This window comes from Etheostoma cragini, chromosome 24 (genome assembly GCF_013103735.1).
Source record: "Etheostoma cragini isolate CJK2018 chromosome 24, CSU_Ecrag_1.0, whole genome shotgun sequence".
NCBI classification, from domain to species: Eukaryota; Metazoa; Chordata; class Actinopteri; order Perciformes; family Percidae; genus Etheostoma; species Etheostoma cragini.
The window spans coordinates 10,050,909-10,069,307 of NC_048430.1; the positions used below are offsets into that span (position 1 = coordinate 10,050,909).

At 39.2% G+C, this 18,399-nt stretch overlaps 2 protein-coding genes across 3 annotated transcripts in view; one reads left to right on the forward strand and one right to left on the reverse strand.

Moving 5' to 3' along the window:
• The window catches only part of arhgap1 (Rho GTPase activating protein 1), a 37,770-nt gene extending 28,283 nt beyond the window's left edge, over positions 1–9,487 (reverse strand). The window contains exons 1-4 of one of the 2 annotated variants that reach the window (XM_034864222.1): positions 9,472–9,487; positions 5,841–5,843; positions 2,770–2,994; positions 1,153–1,251 (exon numbers count right to left, since the gene is read on the reverse strand). In XM_034864222.1, the coding sequence (XP_034720113.1) occupies positions 1,153–1,251; positions 2,770–2,893 (223 nt within the window). In that variant the 5' untranslated portion in view covers positions 2,894–2,994; positions 5,841–5,843; positions 9,472–9,487. Of the gene's footprint in view, positions 1–1,152; positions 1,252–2,769; positions 2,995–5,840; positions 5,844–7,239; positions 7,404–9,471 lie in introns of those variants that run through there. The other variant, XM_034864223.1, reaches the window with a different exon arrangement.
• Positions 9,250–17,494, forward strand: arl6ip6 (ADP-ribosylation factor-like 6 interacting protein 6). The gene is made up of 4 exons (XM_034864235.1): positions 9,250–9,728; positions 10,979–11,032; positions 16,566–16,698; positions 17,040–17,494. The coding sequence occupies exons 1-4, from the start codon at positions 9,455–9,457 to the stop codon at positions 17,131–17,133; spliced, it is 555 nt and encodes a 184-aa protein (XP_034720126.1). The 5' UTR covers positions 9,250–9,454; the 3' UTR covers positions 17,134–17,494.
• The last annotated feature ends 905 nt before the right edge of the window (positions 17,495–18,399 follow it).

The window sequence follows — 18,399 nt, forward strand, 5'->3', positions numbered from 1 at the left end:
CATCACAAATGAAAAGGTAACTATGATGAGTTCAATGATGCTTCATACAAGACTATTTTAAATGGGTCACCAGTTATGAAAGGAGTTGCTTAAACGTAGGGGGCGGGACAAACCATAACCAATGACAAACCAACTCTTTGCTGAGTTCATACCTCACACAAGACTCTACCTTAAACGTGTGGCCCCAGCGCATGGACGTGGTTAAAGTATAGGGGCCGGCTCAGTAACACAAGTACACCACACATTCTAAGTTTCATTGCCTGTTGCCAACCTATGACCAAAAGTCAAAACTGTCTTCAGTATGTCCTAGACCCTTGTTGAATATGGGAAATTTCAAGCAGATTTGACAATGTACTATGTACTTTTTCGTTAATCGCTAAACATTCAAAATGGCCAACACACCACTTGACGAAAAATTTTCTTTTAATAACTTTTCATCTTTAAAGGTGTAGGGATGGTACAGACCAAATTTCAAATCCATCAGATGAAATCACTATAAGAAGTTTGCTAAAGTATAGCACCTTGACTTTTAGGTCTACTAACTGTTGCCACTAGGGGGCGCTATGACTTTGAGCCAATATCAGCCTTTATTTGTTGTCAGGGTTAGAGTCTTATGAATCCTGAAAGGTTTCGAGCCAACTGGACAAATTACGCTCAAATTAAACCCACTTCATCTCCTTCATCTCTAAGGTCCAAAGATGGCACAGACGAAATTTGAAGTTAATCAAATTAAATATTCAGGAGGAGTTCGTTAAATTACGACATGTGAAATATGGCCAAAATCGCACAAATTTCAAACTTTCAATTCAAAATGGCGGGCTTCCTGCCTTTACAGATAGAGTAGCTATAATTTACAAAGACCCAACAATTCAAGTAATTCCCCAAAGAGCAAGCATTTAGTGCTGTGGCAAGTAAAAAAACTCCTGTTTATGAAGAAACCTCAACATTACCTTCACTGTATCAGACTGTTCTTACCGTTAAAAACAGAAGTCCAAATTCTGCATATTAACCTGCACATTTTAGTCTGAAGAAGTATTGGTAAAAGATAAAAACAAAAGACAAACTCAATATTAACGTATCAATATATTAATGTCACAGTGGGGATTGGTGTGAAGAGAAGAAACAAAAAAGGTTTAAGATTGGAGGACTGACCCGCCACTTCAATGATCTGATGCCTGGCGATGTCATAGAACGGATGGTCCCAGGGCAGGTGTGGAGAGCCAGCGTCAAAGCGCTGGGAGATATCTGTCTCTGAAACACACACCATTTTTTGTTTGGTTGGAGTTGTAATAAAATTATTCTATTATATTGTATATATCTATAGGTTTAATTAGGCTTCCTGTCTGAATTTACAGAATTAGCTATTGTCATCATACAAACAGGAATGCACAATAAAATATAGTGTAGCCACATATACGCGTCACACAGAAAATCTATATACATGTATATTTAAATGAGAATAGAATATAAACAATAAAACAGGCAATCAAATAGAACAAACTAGAAAGGAAGAAATATACATATATTTTCGCCCCTCCCATAGTACTAAAATTGCCCTAATAAAAATCACCAATGATCTCCTCATAGCTGCTGATTTTGGACTTCTCTATCGTCATCCTCCTCGATCGTAGTGCGGCCTTTGACACCATTTCTCACTCCATTCTCCTCAATAGACTATCTTCTCTCGGCATCTCTCACACCCCCCTTGACTGTTTCCGCTCATATCTCTCAGACCGCACTCAGTTTATTAAACTCAAATCTTTCACATCCCTTCCCCTGTTACTACTCGCAATTGGCAACTGATTTGTTACTCAAGGTTCAGTTCTTGGTCGCCCTCCTTTTCATCACCTACCTACTAGTATTTTCTGCAAATTCAACATTCATTTTCATTGTTACGCAGATGACACCCAGCTCTATTTATCCAGCAAACCCACCTCCTCGTTACCCCCCTTGTCCCTTACTAACTGCTTGCTTGAAATTAAAGACTTGACAGTCCTTGAACTAAACAGTGATAAAACCAAACTCCTCCTCGTAGCCACCAAATCCACCCTATCCAAACTCAATAGTTTCACTCTACCAATTGACAACTCCTTGGTCTCCCCTTCCCCTCAGGTCAAGAGTCTGGGCGTAATCCTCGACTCCTCCCTATCCTTTCAGTCACACAAATAATATCTGCCGGTCTGCATACTTCCACCTATGCAACATTTACGGCCTCCGTCCCTCCCTTACCACTCACACTGCCTACATCCTTATCCACAGCCTCATCACCTTCCGCCTTGATTACTGTAACTCCCTTCTTTTTGGCCTCCCTCAAAAATCAGAATTCAGAATACAATTTAATATCCTTCTGCATACTTTCAAAGCCATCCATAACCTTGCTCCCGCTCCGTCAGATCCTCCTCCTCTATCCACCTCACTGTACCCCCAGCTCGACTTGTCACCTTTGGGAACAGAGCCTTCAGCCGCTCTGCTCCATGCTCTGGAAGTCACTCCCACCTGACCTCCGCAGTATCGACTCTCTCCCCCTGTTCAAAACCAGACTCAAAACCCACCTGTTCCAGCTTGCTTATTTGTAAATACACTGTTCCTGTCATTTTTTCACAACGGTTTATACTTTTCTGTTCTTTGTATCTGTCTTTTATTGTCTATAAAGCAACCTTGAGTGCTTAGAAAGGCGCTGTTAAATAAAATGTATTATAATATATATATACAGTGTGTGTGTGTATATATATATATATATATATATATATATATGAAAATTCCTCTCACCTGATTTGCTGAGAGTAGACTCATCAGCCGGCCACTGCTGGTCCTCTACAGTGGTCAGCTTCAGCTGTCCTAACTGTGCAGTTGCAGGGTCTTCACCCAAATCTACCAGCAGCTCTGAAGACATCACTGACTCTGAAAAACGCTGCTACACACAGCTACTGACACCCACTGCACAGTGATGTTTACCACACACCCTTAAAGCTGGGACTTTCACAGCGTAGTAGCCTGTAAGAGACAGAGACACATCAGGTCAGCTTTAAAAACATTTTAACCACTGCTGAAACTTTTGTTACAATTAGGTATTTTAGAAACTTTGACATATGACACATATAGACAAAACACAAGCAAATTAAGAAGACAACTTCATTGTGTTTTCTGAAGTTGCAGGACGTTTGTCCCTCCTCCACTCTCTCTCTTCTTACTCTCCACGCGGCACCGGTCCACACTTCTGACATTTGTCCACAGTTTTAATTTTTATTAATTGTATATTGTAAAATATGAGGGGCAAACCTGTATTTGTACCAGTGTTTCCACGGGTAACTGCAATCGCGGCGGCCACGGCGAAGAACACAGAAGATATTATTGAATGCAGCTAACTTCAGTTGGTAGAGTAACTACCAGCGTATGAGACGGAGCTGCTGGACCTGGGCGAGAGATGTGACCCATGGCCAGAATATCATAGGCTAATTCATAAAAATGCAGCGCAGTGACGATACAGACAACGTGTGTATCCGCCATTCAACCCGTGATGGACCCATTCATAATGATCAGCCATCTAACTGTGAGATTATCCTTTCGGCCATAATTGTGCAGCCCTATTATCAAGTTTTTAAAATAAAAAAAGTTTGAATTAATGCAAAATAAAGTTATTGGGGGATAAAGTGGAGAGAGTAAAATACCTACGTCACCATTTTGATCAGCCGATCAACAAAGATTTCTGTAAATACACTTTATAAAACATGAAATAAAACACAGGGTTCAGGATTTCAGAGTCGAGATGCTGATAGAGGATGGTGGAAAGCTGACGCTGGTATGAGCCACCGTGGTTGTTTGTGTAGGTGTAGATTACGGTGTCGGTGGACTCACTAAAATAAAAACATAAATGGCGTTTTCTTTTTGATTGATAAACTGACTTTTATACACTTAAAGTGACAACTAAAACAGCTTCTGTGACTGTAAATGATGTTGGCTCTGCTGTGTAGGCTGCTGAGATGCCTATAATTTACATTGAAATACTGCCTCCAGCAGCTCAAATAACAATCTCTGGCTAACTCAGCTTGAAACAGTACCACAATGTTACTATTTCAAATTATGCATCTCTTCCTCTTCCACATATTTACACTCTCCCTGTTTTCTATAGTCACTCTTCTTCTTTTATCTCCCAACCCCCACTATTTACACACACAAACACACCCTCTGTTCTCTCTCTACTATGTGATGTTATACGGGCTGACAGCATGTTGCTTTAAATAAATATTGCTACTCACCAACAGTCTGCCTATTGCATCTAACCAACCACAAAACGCAACTGTTAGCACACAGCTGGCCAAGTTTCCAGTGAGCAAAAAGCTTTCAGGGAGGACACTAGGATTTTTAGATGATGTTAACAATAACTGGTTCCTCTTTTCTTGATTTTTCCTTAACACAACCTTTTTTGTGCTCCCAGTGCAGGTCAGCTAGTATAGGTCAGAGAAAGAGGCCAAGTACATACCACCTAACTGTGAGATTGTCTGTAGACATGACTCATCTCTACAGTTAATGTTAAAACCTGAAACACGTAAAAATCCTGTATTGGTCAGGCTCTAGTTTTTTTTTTTTTGTTGCTGTAATGAAGTTGTGAGAGACAGAGAAAGTTGCAAAAAAAAGTGCTACGTTTTCCTAGTGACCAAAAAGGCTCAGGATGCTGCAAATGTTGCTATGCTATTTGATTGATCAAATTTGATAATGGGTTTAGGACAAAAAAAATATAATTTATTGAATTAATCAACTTTGAACATGTCTGTCAGTGGCTTGTTGATCTTTACATTGTTAGTTAATTTCCTGGCCTAGGACATGCATTCATACGGTTATACGAAGGACTTATTGGACTTTAAATCATCACTGCACTTACACTAACAAGCGAAGTTGTCCTCAATTTAGGTTAGGGTTAGAGTGTTTTAGAAAGGTAGGCTAAAGGGCGGCCAAATAGCTGAGTTGGCAGACCGGCTGTGGGGAGAACAAGTATTTGATACACTACTTTTTTTTAGGTTTTCCTCCTTAGAAAGCATGTAGAGTTCTGTAATTATCATAGGTACACTTCAACTGTGAGAGACGGAATCTAAATCAAAAATCTAGAAATCATATTGCATGATTTTTAAATAATTAATTTGAATTTTATTGCATGACATAAGTATTTGATCACCTACCAATCAGTAAGAATTCCGCCTGTTCTCCACTCATTACCTGTATTAACTGCACCCGTTTGAACTTGTTACCTGTATAAAGACACCTGTCCACACACTCAATCATACAGACTCCAACCTCGTCACAATGGCCAAGACCAGAGAGCTGTGAAGGACACCCGGGATAAAATTGTAGACTTGCACAAGGTTGGGATGGGCTACAGGACAAGGAGGCAAGCAGCTTGGTGAGAAGGCAACAACAGTTATTGGAATTATTATTGCAATTATTAGAAAAGTTCAAGGTGACGGTCAATCTCCCTCGGTCTCAAAGAAAACTATTAGTAACACACTACGCTATCATGGATTAGCGCATGCAAGGTCCAATTGCTCAAGCCAGTGCATGTCCAGGCCGGTCTGAAGTTTGCCAAAGACCATCTGGATGATCCAGAGGAGGATTGGGAGGATGTCATGTGGTCTGACGAGACAAAAAGAGCTTTTGAGTCTAAACTCCACACGCCATGTTTGGAGGAAGAAGAAGGATGAGTACAACCTCAAGAACACCATCCCAAACGTGAAGCATGGTTGTGGAAAAATCATTCTTTGGGAATGCTTTTCTGCAGAGAAGACAGGATGACTGCACCGTATTGAGGGGAGGATGGATGGGTGATGAACCACAAGATCTTTGCTAACCAGCTTCTTTCCTCAGTAAGAGCATTGAAGATGGCAACTAAGGAGTTGCTCCATAAGAAGCATCTCAAGGTCCTGGAGTGGCCTAGCCAGTCTCCAGACCTGAAACCAAAAGAAAATCTTTGGAGGTAGCTGAAAGTTTGTATTGCCCAGCGACAGCCCCAAAACCTGAAGGATCTGGAGAAGGTCTGTATGGAAGAGTGGGCAAAAATCCCTGCTGCAGTGTGGGAACACCTGGTCAAGAACTACAGGTACTGTATGATCTCTGTAATTGCAAACAAAGGTTTCTGTACCAAATATTAAGTTCTGCTTTTCTGATGTATCAAATACTTATGTCATGCAATAAAATGCAAATTAATATGATTTTCGTTTAAGACTCCATCTCTCACAGTTGAAGTGTACACATGATGATAAAAGTTAGAGACCTCTACATGCTTTGTATGTAGGAAAACCTGCAAAATGTGCAGTGTATCAAATACTTGCTCTCCCCATTGTACAGAGGTTAACACCTCGATGCAGTGGATCACGGTTTGAATGCGACCAGCGGCCCTTTGCTGCATGTCATCCCCACTCTCTCCCCTTTCACATTTTCAGCTGTCCTTTCAAAAAAATAAAGGCTGAAAATGTCCAAAAAATATCTTTCAAAGAAAGAAAAAAGAAAAGGAAGGCTATATTCAGGCAACTGTTATTTGAGCATAAAAGAATGCAAATGTGTTCTAACAGAAACCTAAAATACAAGTATGAACATGCAATTGAGCATGGTAGGTCCTCTTTAAACTGTAGTGTAGATATGTGGAGTTTGATGAATCCCTCTCTCCGTATACGAAGCAGTATGGGTTACGTTACCAACGTTAACAATCTAACTTCAGCTATTGATTTGACTGCAGATAAATGCAACAAGTCACAGTCAAGTAACCAATATCCTTTCCTACACCTACAAAGCCAGCTGACGAAAACATTTAAGTGGGCCTAATATTCGCAGTGAATTTAGAGAAGCTAGCTAAACTAAACGGGCTAACTGGCTGAGCAAACTTAGCTGGCAAATATTACAAAGCTAAAACACATAGCGAACGTCACACATACAAACTGCCTTTGCTATGGGTCATTTCGCAGTATGGCACACGTTAACACTGATATTTAATACGCTGTGTGGGAATTCATTTGTAAAGAAAAAGACTGTAATCACGCTTTGCTAAACCATATCCCCGTATAACGTTAACCCTAAGACAAATCAATGGTACCAGTTTGAACGTTAATGTTAGCCCAATGATAGCCTAACGTTATGTACGATTATGAGCACACGACCACGGAATCTTCACGCAATGTGCTTCTGCCGTGATTTTCAAGTTGTATATGACAGAACTAAAGTTACAGCACATGAAACATATTTATTTAACGTTACCTTAATTGTAAAGTTACTTGAGCTTTGTGGCGCCTGAAGTCGCCGTTTCCTTGATTAGCTGTTGACAACAACAGCAACAATCTACGTCGACGCCTTTTCCGGTTTATTATTTTCAGAATAAACGTATGTTAATCTGTTTATATTGTAGTCTACTGCAGAACTGTCAAAATAAAATCACTGATTAGATGCGCACTGTCATGGTCTTATAGGGAAATTACAATGGCAGAACGCACGTTACAGTACAGTTCAATACTAGGCCTACTTGAATGCGTTGCTTCCTCATACAAAAATTGTATTTATTTGGTAAACAAAAATGAAAATGCCAGTTTACAGCAAATATCGGTCCTCGGGAACACTGTATGTGTGTGGCAAGTATGGTCATAGTTGGATTTGTCTCCTGACAGCTATTTCTTTGTTTGTTTAAACTATAAACCATAATTGTTTGTCATCTATGACGACACACCAGGGGTTTAAATATTTTGCATACGTGTTTAGGGGACAACCTTCAAAGTTAGCTCAAGAATTTAATTTACCATGATTATTATACATTTTTACAACTAAGACATTTCCTTAAGACACACAAAGAGAGGGAGAATATCTATAAAGCCCCATTAAAACAAGAAAAATTACTAATGGCATACAGAGGGAGAGACAAAATTGTATAAGGTACTACAACAGGAATCTAACAACAACAATTTGGATGTCAAGGGAAAATGGGAATTGGAAACAAATATGATAACAGATAAACACTGGGAAGAAACATTTAAAGCAGAGCACAAGATAAGTAGCAGCCCAACATGGAGGGAGTTTGATTGGAAGATCAAACTGAGGTATTTTAACATTCAATCTATTACCTGAAAGTACAGTAATACTTTGAAGAGATATTGGAAGGGTTGCAGATATGTTTTGGGATTGCCCAAAGATTTTAGATTTTTGGAAGAATATCCGAAAGGAAATAAAACATGTGTTGGGTATTTACTTTAATTTAGATCCAGCATTGTATATATTGGGTATAGTCCCAGATAATGTTGCAGATAGGAACTTGACTTCCTTACATAAAATTCGTTTTTTATATGCAAAGAACACAATTACGGCTTATTGATTGAAGCCACAGCCTCCCAATATAGCGGAATGGAGAGAAAGGGTAAAGAAGTGTGTTCATCATGGAGAAAATCACAGCGAGGTTGCAGCTCAAGTCAGACAGGTTTGATCAAAGATGGTCACAGATAACGTCACTTTGGTCACCTCTTTTCTCTTTTTCCAGCTTTAGTTACACCTGTTGCAGTACAGTTAATACTAAATGTATGTTCTCATTTCTACATGTTGCTCATGTTCCCTCTTTTTAAGTAGGAGGAAGGAATATTTGAAGATAGGATGTGAGGGCATGATTATACAACCTATATAGTGTCTCCAAATGTGCGTTCATAATGTATGTATGTTTGTCAAGTTAAAAAAAATACAACTTGGTGGTGTAGATTACTTTAATTGCTAAATTACCACTTGGGAGATATTTAATAAATAATTATTACCTATGTTTATAAAGAAAAAGTGATGCAATACATGCAATGTGCTTAACACAAAAATATAGAGATCACATCTGCACAATAAAAAATGACAAGTCTCTCAAAAAGCAAATTAAAGGTAAAAATTACTGTTTAGTACATAGACCTGCAGACATTTACATGTTATTCATCAACTTTTACTGCAAATCTTAACACCTACAAGTTTGAAAAATATATTCTAGGCTGACACTAGGCCTAAATTGATATTTAAGAGTTTTAAATACACTGATAAATGATGTATCAGCTAATTATTTAATAATACATAACATAAAGAAACAATCTTAATACGTGTGTGTATTAATACGTCAATCTTAATACGTGTGTGTACACACACACATGTGTGTGTGTGTGTGTGTGTGTGTGTGTGTGTGTGTGTGTGTGTGTGTGTGTTGTAAGCGCTCTTGTGGACAGACTATGGTTAATAAAACTACACCGACGGAACAGCCTGAGGGACAATTCTATGTGCGGAAGTGCGATTGGAAACAGTCAATAGAAGGGAGGCTACAACGGTTCCTGATGCAACTTTAAAACGGTCAGTTTATAATATGCAGTGTTTACCACATGTGGTCTGACTTATAACTCGTAAATACACAGGTTGTTCTATATTACGTAGGCTAAAGGAACGTGTATAGGCTGCTTTCAATTGCATCACAATGCAGGGAATAGCGACAGACTTTTTAAAAGAAAGTTTCGGTCGCTCACATTCATCAGAGGAAATGGAACAAAGGCCTACAGAATCTCATTCTGTGAGACCCCGGGTGGCTATCATGTCAGGTGAGGTACCCGGCGGAAGTATGCCTACGGGACAGCCGTTCAACCGGAACGGCCCCAAACCGTGGTCCGTCGTAGTTCTGTCAGCACTGGGCTCCGCCGTAGCTGTGGTCGCTGTTGGCTGTGTCTGCGCTCTTATCTACCCGATACTTAAAGGTAAGCGGGCGCGCGTACACGTGTGTCACATAGGGCTGTGAATCTCGTGCACATGGTGCTGTGGAAACTGCTACTTTTTTACTTTGAAGTAACTTCTGTGTTAGCTAAAAAGAAAAAGTAATTGCCCATTGCCCCATAGCCCTATATGTTAATGCTGGTAAGTTTGGGAAGTCTTCAAATCAATGCAGTTAGAAAAATATGATGAAAACATTTAGCACTCAAGATTGTAAAATCAATCAATATAAAATGTTTATGATCTTGTGTTATATTCTGGTACAATAACCATTGCTGAATATGTACACATCAGTTGACAAAATATAGTAATTCTACACTTTAAAAACTTATCGGGCACTGGTTGGCTGACTGACTTTTACCTTTACAAGGTCCCATGACATGGTGCTTTTTGGATGCTTTTATACACTGGTCCCCTAATACTTTATCTGATGTCTCTTTTTCGAAATTCAGTCTTGGTGCGTAATTTCAGCCACTACAGCCAGTCCAACAATTTGCTTTCCTTAACGTGCCATTTCTGTGTCTATTGTAGCTATTGGGGGGGTGGCCTTGACCAACTACTACTTTGCTCGTTTGAAAGCCATGATGTCTCTCTCATTCTCATGGGTGGGCCAAATTCTCTATGCGGGCAAAGCAGAAAAAGGGGAGGTAAACTGGCCTCTTATGACCTCATAAGGGGCAAGATTCTAAATTGGCCCAACTGAGCCTTCATTTCTCAAAGGCAGAGCAAGATACCCAGGGCTTAGTTTACACCTATTGCCATTTCTAGCCACTGGGGGACCATAGGCAGGCTGGGGGAACGCATATTAATGTTAGAGTACTTCATAAAGGGAAATTTTCATGCCATGGGACCTTTTAATATATTATTATACTATATAGGCCTATCATTTGAAATGGTCACATTAGCTATTCCATATAACAAAGGGAGTGGTCTTTGAACCAAAAGGGATTCAAGTCACTAGGCTACTACAGCACTGTAATAATAAACAAAACAGAAAGAAAGTCCTTAGATTACAAGAATTTTATGAATTTTAGGAATAAGATCTATATTAACACAAGAGTGAATTTTTATTTTGATCTTGAAAAGAAAGGTTTGAGAAAATAATTTTTACTCATGATCTACTTATTGTACCAGTTGAAAATCCACCTTTACTGATAGTTGACAAAAAGATATTTGCTTTAGCCAAAGATTGCTATTCTTTGTCAGTAGTGATACTTATTCATAGTGACTGTTTCAGAGCTGCGGGCAGAGAGAGTGAGGGGAGAAGATGGGACTGAAGAAAGGATGATGGGTGAGTATCAATATCTGTTTCATATTGTCAAAGCTTCACTTCTCCATCAGGATCTTTTTTTTTTTTTTTTTTTTCAAAGTAGGTTTATTGCTCAAAACCTCATAAATTATTACAGGGTGTATTGGGGATAACAAAGGGTAGCAGGTTTGACATTGTTTTCCTTTTTTTAACAGAAGCACATACTGTACATTCCCACCCATTCCCTCCCTCTGTCACCCTTTAACCAGATACTGAACATGAATCTTCCATATGTCTAACTCTCCATCTGGATCTTTGTCAGATTTATTTACAGTTTGAACTTTAGATTTAGTTACATGGAGAAACCATATTATCTCCCACAGTTAAGAGTTGATGTCCTACCCTTCTGACAGTTTTGTTGAAATAACAATAATATTAAGTTACCAGACTAGCTCTTATGAGATTTGATGGTGCTCATGGCAACTTCAGTTATTAAAGGTCTAAAATGTAATATTTACTGTACTAAATCCAAAAATGACCCCAATGCATCATCAGATATTAAGGAAACATGCTAAGTTCAAAGACTATCGTTTCTGACAATAATAATGCCAGTATTTTAATAATAATTCCTTTTTCCACCCAGTCTTTCCATAAGAAGAAATGTTTATTAATACGTAACTTTGGGTTATTCCTAAAAAGAGTGACATTGATATTAAAAGCATTAGAAAACTTCTTTCACACATTACAGAGGTTGGGTATGATGTGGTGGGATTTTAGTTTGGAGAGTATATTGCTACACTACGCATTTATGGGGTGACTGGGGAGAATAATCTCCGTTCAATCTCAAACCAGGGAGGGGCTCGCTCAGGTGGCAGTTTTCACTGAGCTACAGTATATGTCTCAGGCAAAAGGCATAATGGGCAGGGCTTATTTGGGGAGGCCCATGCCACCCTTATTTATTGGCACCTGGAGCCTCTCTAATTTTATCCATGCACATTTAACATTCCATAAGAACTTTTTGCAAATTTGGTCGAACCTTTTAAAGTACTTTTGGGGTATTGCAATAGGAAAGCAAATAGTCTAATCTCGGGATACAGTTCATCTTCAGAACGTTAACCTTTCCCCATAATGACAACAGTAGTGACCATTTATATGTATCTAATTACATTTTTTTTTTTAAAGTGGGTCCAAATTCTTTTCAATTAATTCATTAAATTGGTGAGGGAAGCGAATGCCAAGATATTTTATGCCTTCAGTAGGGCATTTAAACAACCCCGCCTGAAATAAAAGTTTTTAGGCAGTACGAAGTCAGTGGAAGGGCCTCCGACTGAGTATAGGTTGCATCAGTTAAAAAATGCGCCATGAAGAGGAAAAAAAACATATAGAAGTTGCACTGCATAAGTCACATTTATTTAGAAATTAATTTCAAAAAATCCAAGACCATGAACAGACCTTTAATCTGTAAAGGCAAGGTATTCAACAACACATAGCATAACAATTGCATGGCGCATCCTCCCGGTTGCCATGAAGCTGTGCTCTCCATCCACAATCCACTCCTCCCACAAGCGACGCAAGACTGCCTTAAAGCTCCGGTTCAGTGACATGTTGAGTGACTAGAGGATTTTGATTAAGCCTCCAGGGATGATGACAGGTGTGGAGTTGAATCTTTTCTTTTCTTTTCTCTTTGTGAAATGTGGCGTTTTGTGCGCTCGCATACTGTCCATCACCAGCAGGGCTTTGCATGTTTTAAAGAAGCCATCAGGACGCTTAGTCCTTAGCACTTTGTAAGCCAAATATTCATAATATCTTGATCATCTACCCTTTTTTATACACGGCCACGACAACTGTGGGAGGAGATTTGTCTTTTGGCATGGTTTTCTGTTTGAAAATGACCATCGGTGGCAATTAAGATCCATCCCTGCAACATGGACGCATCACTGTGATTTCTCATGACCAGTTGTCACTATAGTCACACTTTTCTGCCCTTTCTCTGCGACACTTCAGCCCATGGGGATGTCAAACGTTAAGGGGACCTCGTCTCTTTTAATAATAAGTGTTCAGTTACCCACTTTTCAACAAACTCACGGAAACTGTCAACCTTGGCTTGGGAATCTGCAGGCAGTTTCGGACACAACGTTGTCCGTGCTCTAATAGAGAGGTGGTTGCGTTGCATGAATCGTGAACACCAAAAGGCCTGTCTGCAAAGTCATTTTTATTCATCTCATTGGCAATTACCCGGGTGTGGAGACCCAACTGCACCGTTGACAAGTCTCTCCGGGCAGCATGTTGTTCAAGCAGCCATCTGTGGACTTGTTCCTCCAGCTCTGGCCATCTTGCCTTCAGCCCACAATTAGATTTATTTTTTTTCTTCATTACAGTTAAAGTAACCTTTGCTTTTTGCCAGTCCCTCACAAGTTTCTCACTCACTCCAAACTTTCTTTTGGCTGCTCGATTACTGTTTTTGGCTGCAAATTTTACTACCTGCAATTTGTTATCTGCAGAATAGGATTTTTGTTGGGGGCCTTTTGTTTGTGTTCAGTGGTACTCAACTGTTCACTGATAAAATTAACTTAAAGAACACTGTTAGTTGTTTACACAAGATAATGTTTTGTACAGTTTGACATGATACATGCATACCGAAATTTCATGTTATACTTTAAGATTTTGGATAGATTATACAATATATGTTCATGTTTCAACAACTTTCTTTTACGGGATTTAACGTTGAAGTGCTGTCACACTCTTCAAATTAAAGCATCATTAACTTCTTAAGGCATTCCTGACCACTTTTGACATGAAATCTGGTCAACCAGCTAGGAACAGGACCTCAAATCGTAAAGACTGTGACTTCCTTTTTTTTAGGGAACATCACAATTTCTCCCCTGCTCTACCTACAATAAATGAAAATGCCTTGTTGATGCTGGAGGTCCTGATAGAAGAGCCACTTTTACTATAATAACCACTCGTTACAACCGAGGTATGCAGCAAAGCATTTGTGAAGCCACAACACGCACAACCTTGAGGCGGATGGGCTACAACAGCAGACTGGAAAAATGTTGCCTGGTCTGATGAGTCTCGATTTCTATTGAGAGATTCAGATGGTAGAGTCAGAATTTGGCGTAAACAGAATGAGAACATGGATCCATCATGCCTTGTTACCACTGTGGTGGTGGTGTAATGGTGTGGTGGATGTTTTCTTGGTACACTTTAGGCCCCTTAGTGCCAATTGGGCATCGTTTAAATGACGCGGCCTACCTGAGCATTTTTTTTTTTTTTTAATCTGTTTATTGATCCCCAATGGGGGAATTACAATTTACACTTTGTGTCCACACTTTTGTTAGTAATCCCACACAGTCCTGAACAAACATGCGCAGGATCTATAGATGCACTAATGGAGAGATGTCAGAGTGAGTGTGGATGTGGTGGAACGGGAGCTTTGTGCCCTGGATGTGCATCCCACAAATCTCCATCAACTGCAAGATGCTATCCTATCAATATGGGCCAACATTTCTAAAGAATGCTTTCAGCACCTTTTTGAATCAATGCCATGTAGAATTAAGGCAGTTCTGAAGGCAAAAGGGGGTCAAACACAGTATTAGTATGGTGTTCCTAATAATCCTATAGGTTAGTGTATAGCTGACATTCTGTTAGGTTTAAGGTATAGCTCCGAGAGGCTTTTTTGTAAGTTTGGTCATGAGACATATGCTTACCATCTAGGTAAATGCAGCTTTTCCTTGAATTTGTTTTAGGGGGCGCTATTGAGACAATTTACAATAATCAGGCCTGAGACCCATGTGGATTATTTCAGGCCTAGACTAACATCATGAAGGAAAGATTTGTGGTAGATCGTACAATATTTGTTCAAGTTACAACAACTTTCTTTTTCATGATTTAACATCAAAGTTCTACTTGCCCATTGGGTAGAGGACATCAAAGTTTAACAACTGTAACTTCCTGTTGCCATTAGGGGGCACTATGATTATATCTTAATATTTACATTTAGATGTATTCAGACCAGGGCCCTTATACATCCTAAGGAGTTTAGTTATTTAGAGGAGTGTAGTTACTACCCTTCCGTTTTCATGGCGAAACAAGAAAAATGAACGGCTTGCCCCGCCCACGCTGTTTGGTGTGCATAAAAAACTTTTGAGGTCAATCGGTTTAAATCTGTTGGAGTTTACATCCCTTGAAAACTAATAGGGGGCACTATTGAGCCAATTTGTCAAAAGTCAAAGACCCCTGCTAGATCACAATTTTCACTAAGTCTGACATGCGTCCATATTTTTGCGCGGTTTTAAGTAGCCCAAGCAACTGTGCTCAAATGCATAGAATAAAAATAGTTAGTAGACTTGGTGGACTCTCATTTCATAAAGTTATCAAAACTGTTTTGATAAAAAAAACGCGGCAAGGCAACTTATAAAGGACCAACTTCTTGCAGGTGGCAGTAAAACAGGAGGAGTTGTGTGTCTTGTTATTCAGAAGTAAACGAAACTCTGCACAGGTGTTCCCTGTGCTCCGCTGAGGCCATTTGCAAAATTTGAAGAAAATCGCCTGAGCGTCACGGCAATATCCACAAATTCTAAATGGCCAATTTCCCCTTGGGCGGAGCTAATTAAAGGAAATTGGGACTATGTCAGAAATGATGAAAGCAGTGTGTGCACAAATCTGGTGAATATCAGACCAACTATGTCCAAGTAAAGATATGCAACCTTTCCTGTTTTGACTACAGGAAGTTGCTCCTCCATAACTTGCACATTTATTTAAAAAATGTGCCCAAGGGCGAAAGCCAATTAGGAGGCATTATAAAGCCACCATACTGCTAACAAGCCTTAATGTAAACTTAGATCAAATAATTTACTGTTCTGCACATGGCTGCACAATTTCAAGAGTTTGGTGCATCTTAAATTCACCCTAAAACACCTGTTCGTAAAATGAAAATGTTTGCACAAAAACCAAGATGGCTTTTCTCCTGTCCAGTGGGAAAAAATCAAAAAAAGCTACATGGACTTCAAGGTGAGACCTGTGTTACCTCAAAATTTGGTATTTTAATTTCTTAATTGTTTGGCAACGCCCGAGCCCAATCACTACAGAACTTTGCAATTTTCACCAGGTCTTTTTTGTGCACACATTTGTGCAAAGTCTTGTGAGTTTGTCAACATGCTAAGTCCCTCAAAAATGCAGTTGTACAACAGAATAATAATTCCAACAAAAACAATAGGTTCCTCGCACTTTTGGGTCATTGGCAATTTCTATAATCATAATAATATGAAAGAAAGAAAAAAAATTGCCCAATCACCCCCGATTGTAGAATGGATGGTAGTAGCACAGTCCTTAAAGGGTGGCAGGACTGGAACACTTTAGCCTGTATGGAGATTTCTGAGCTCCTTGATGGCATCATATATGGTTGGTTGAAGATTTCTGATAAATCCTTCAGTCTACCAGTTAGTTGTTTATTTCAGAGAACAGTAGCATGTATTTCTACCCTAATCCTGACCCTAACATAACTAGCTAACAGTATGCTCTGGTCAAAGTTGGTAAAAAGGAATTTTGTGTGTGTGTGTGTGTGTGTGTGTAGGTTTCTGGAGTATCCTAGTGCTTTCAGTATTACTAGGATGTATCTCCTGTGTTTTCTCATGGACCCTCACATACCTTAACTCGTACCAGCCTGGCATTGGGTTAGGAACACCACTGACACTAGCCGACTTCAGGTAAGACTCAAGGTTACACCAATGTTACACCACCTATGTTAAAAATGTTGCTAGAAAATACACATGTGAGCTGGATTTATAATCGCAAAAAGAATATTCTGCCTAAGATATTTACATGAATGCATAGCTGCAAACCTGTAATGCAACATTTTCTTTATATATATTTATTGTCAATTTTTCGGTAAAACCACAACGAAGTGATTACAATCTCCTGATTTGGTCACTGCAACTTCACAAATGTGCTCTCTCACTTCACAAAGTTACGAATTTGCTCTCCTTGACTCTGTGTGTGTGTGTGTGTGTGTGTGTGTGTGTGTGTGTGTGTTTGTCTTTTCTTCTAGAGATGGACCTGGCCATGATTTCCACCTAGGTTATAGTGTTGCTGTCCTTAACGGCATCATGGCCATGCTCACTGTCATCTGGAGCCTCACCTGACATAGTACATTATTTACGCATATTTTATTTTAAGTCTTTTGATACCTTTGTGTCAGGTTGGTCTGAAGATGCTACGTACCAAGTTGCTTGCAGATTGGTTGCACGGCCTTGGAGAGATTTAAAAAAGTAGGTTTACAATATAAGATTTTTTTTTTGAAGTGGAAAGTACGGTTTGGAAGTTATGGGCCAAACGCGTTATTTCTGCTATAGAAAGGCGGTACACAGATCCAGCAGTGCTGGGAACCATATTGTAATTGCAAAGATCCTTCTTAACCCTCATGTTGTCCTTGGGTCAAACTGACCTATTTTCCTATATCAATGTTCTTTTTAATTACCCAAAATAACATAATTGATTCCACACTTTTTGAAATAGTATTCACATATTGACGTAGTTGACATATTCCAGTCTGTGATTATCCATCAACATACATTCCTTTAATTTTTGTTTAAATAATTCCTAATTTCTGCTTTTCTAACTCTAACATTATGTATTATTTCCTATAAATGAGGTTTGTTAAACATAATTTCCTAAAATGACTGTAAAGCTGAAGTAAATAAATGTTGAGAATGTCACAAAAGTCACAAACATTGAAAAAAAGCATCAAAGTGTTGAAAAAAGGGACAAAAACGTAATAAAGTTTTTAAAAAATTGATAAAAAGCTGGGAATAAATAACATGGGTTAAGATTTTTCCTATTGACTAGGTAGTGCTATAATGACATTAAACATCTTTTTGCCCATAACTCCCACATTACACATTGCTCACTATAAAACCAAAAATACACGTGTTCCTTGAATCAAACTGAATCTGACGATATAGGCCACGCCCATTTCTGCTAAGAAGTTTGTTTTGCAATAGGAACAAACAACTTTTTCGAACTCCTCTTAGGCCATATATCCGATCTGCACAAAACTTGGCACATACAGTCTGCAGATGGACCTGACCAAGCTACAAAACACAAACTTTAGCATATCTTGGCCAATTTAAATGCTATCACTTTAAGGTTATTGTTCAAAGTCCCACTATGTGCCTCTGTACCAAATGTGGCATTGGTCGACCAGTAGAGGAGCGCTATAATCAACGTAGATGCATTTTGCCAAAAAGTCCTCCGGGGAGGTTGGGTCCCCATCAAAAGTGCTTAAAGTTTTAGCCATACTTGTTGCCAAGTGTTAGCAAGCTATGAGACACTCTCTGGACGGACACTGGTGAGTTGCTGTGCATCCTGGTTTGAAAGTGCCAGCATCCAGGCGGTCTAGCTGTGTGTCT

What these genes read in the sequence shown, in the direction of transcription:
- arl6ip6 (XM_034864235.1), top strand. Translation starts at nt 9,455, where the DNA reads ATGCAGGGAATAGCGACAGACTTTTTAAAAGAAAGTTTCGGTCGCTCA. An exon ending in TATCTACCCGATACTTAAAG is followed by an intron (nt 9,729 to 10,978) that starts GTAAGCGGGCGC and finishes TGACTGTTTCAG; the next exon opens with AGCTGCGGGCAGAGAGAGTG. An exon ending in GACTGAAGAAAGGATGATGG is followed by an intron (nt 11,033 to 16,565) that starts GTGAGTATCAAT and finishes GTGTGTGTGTAG; the next exon opens with GTTTCTGGAGTATCCTAGTG.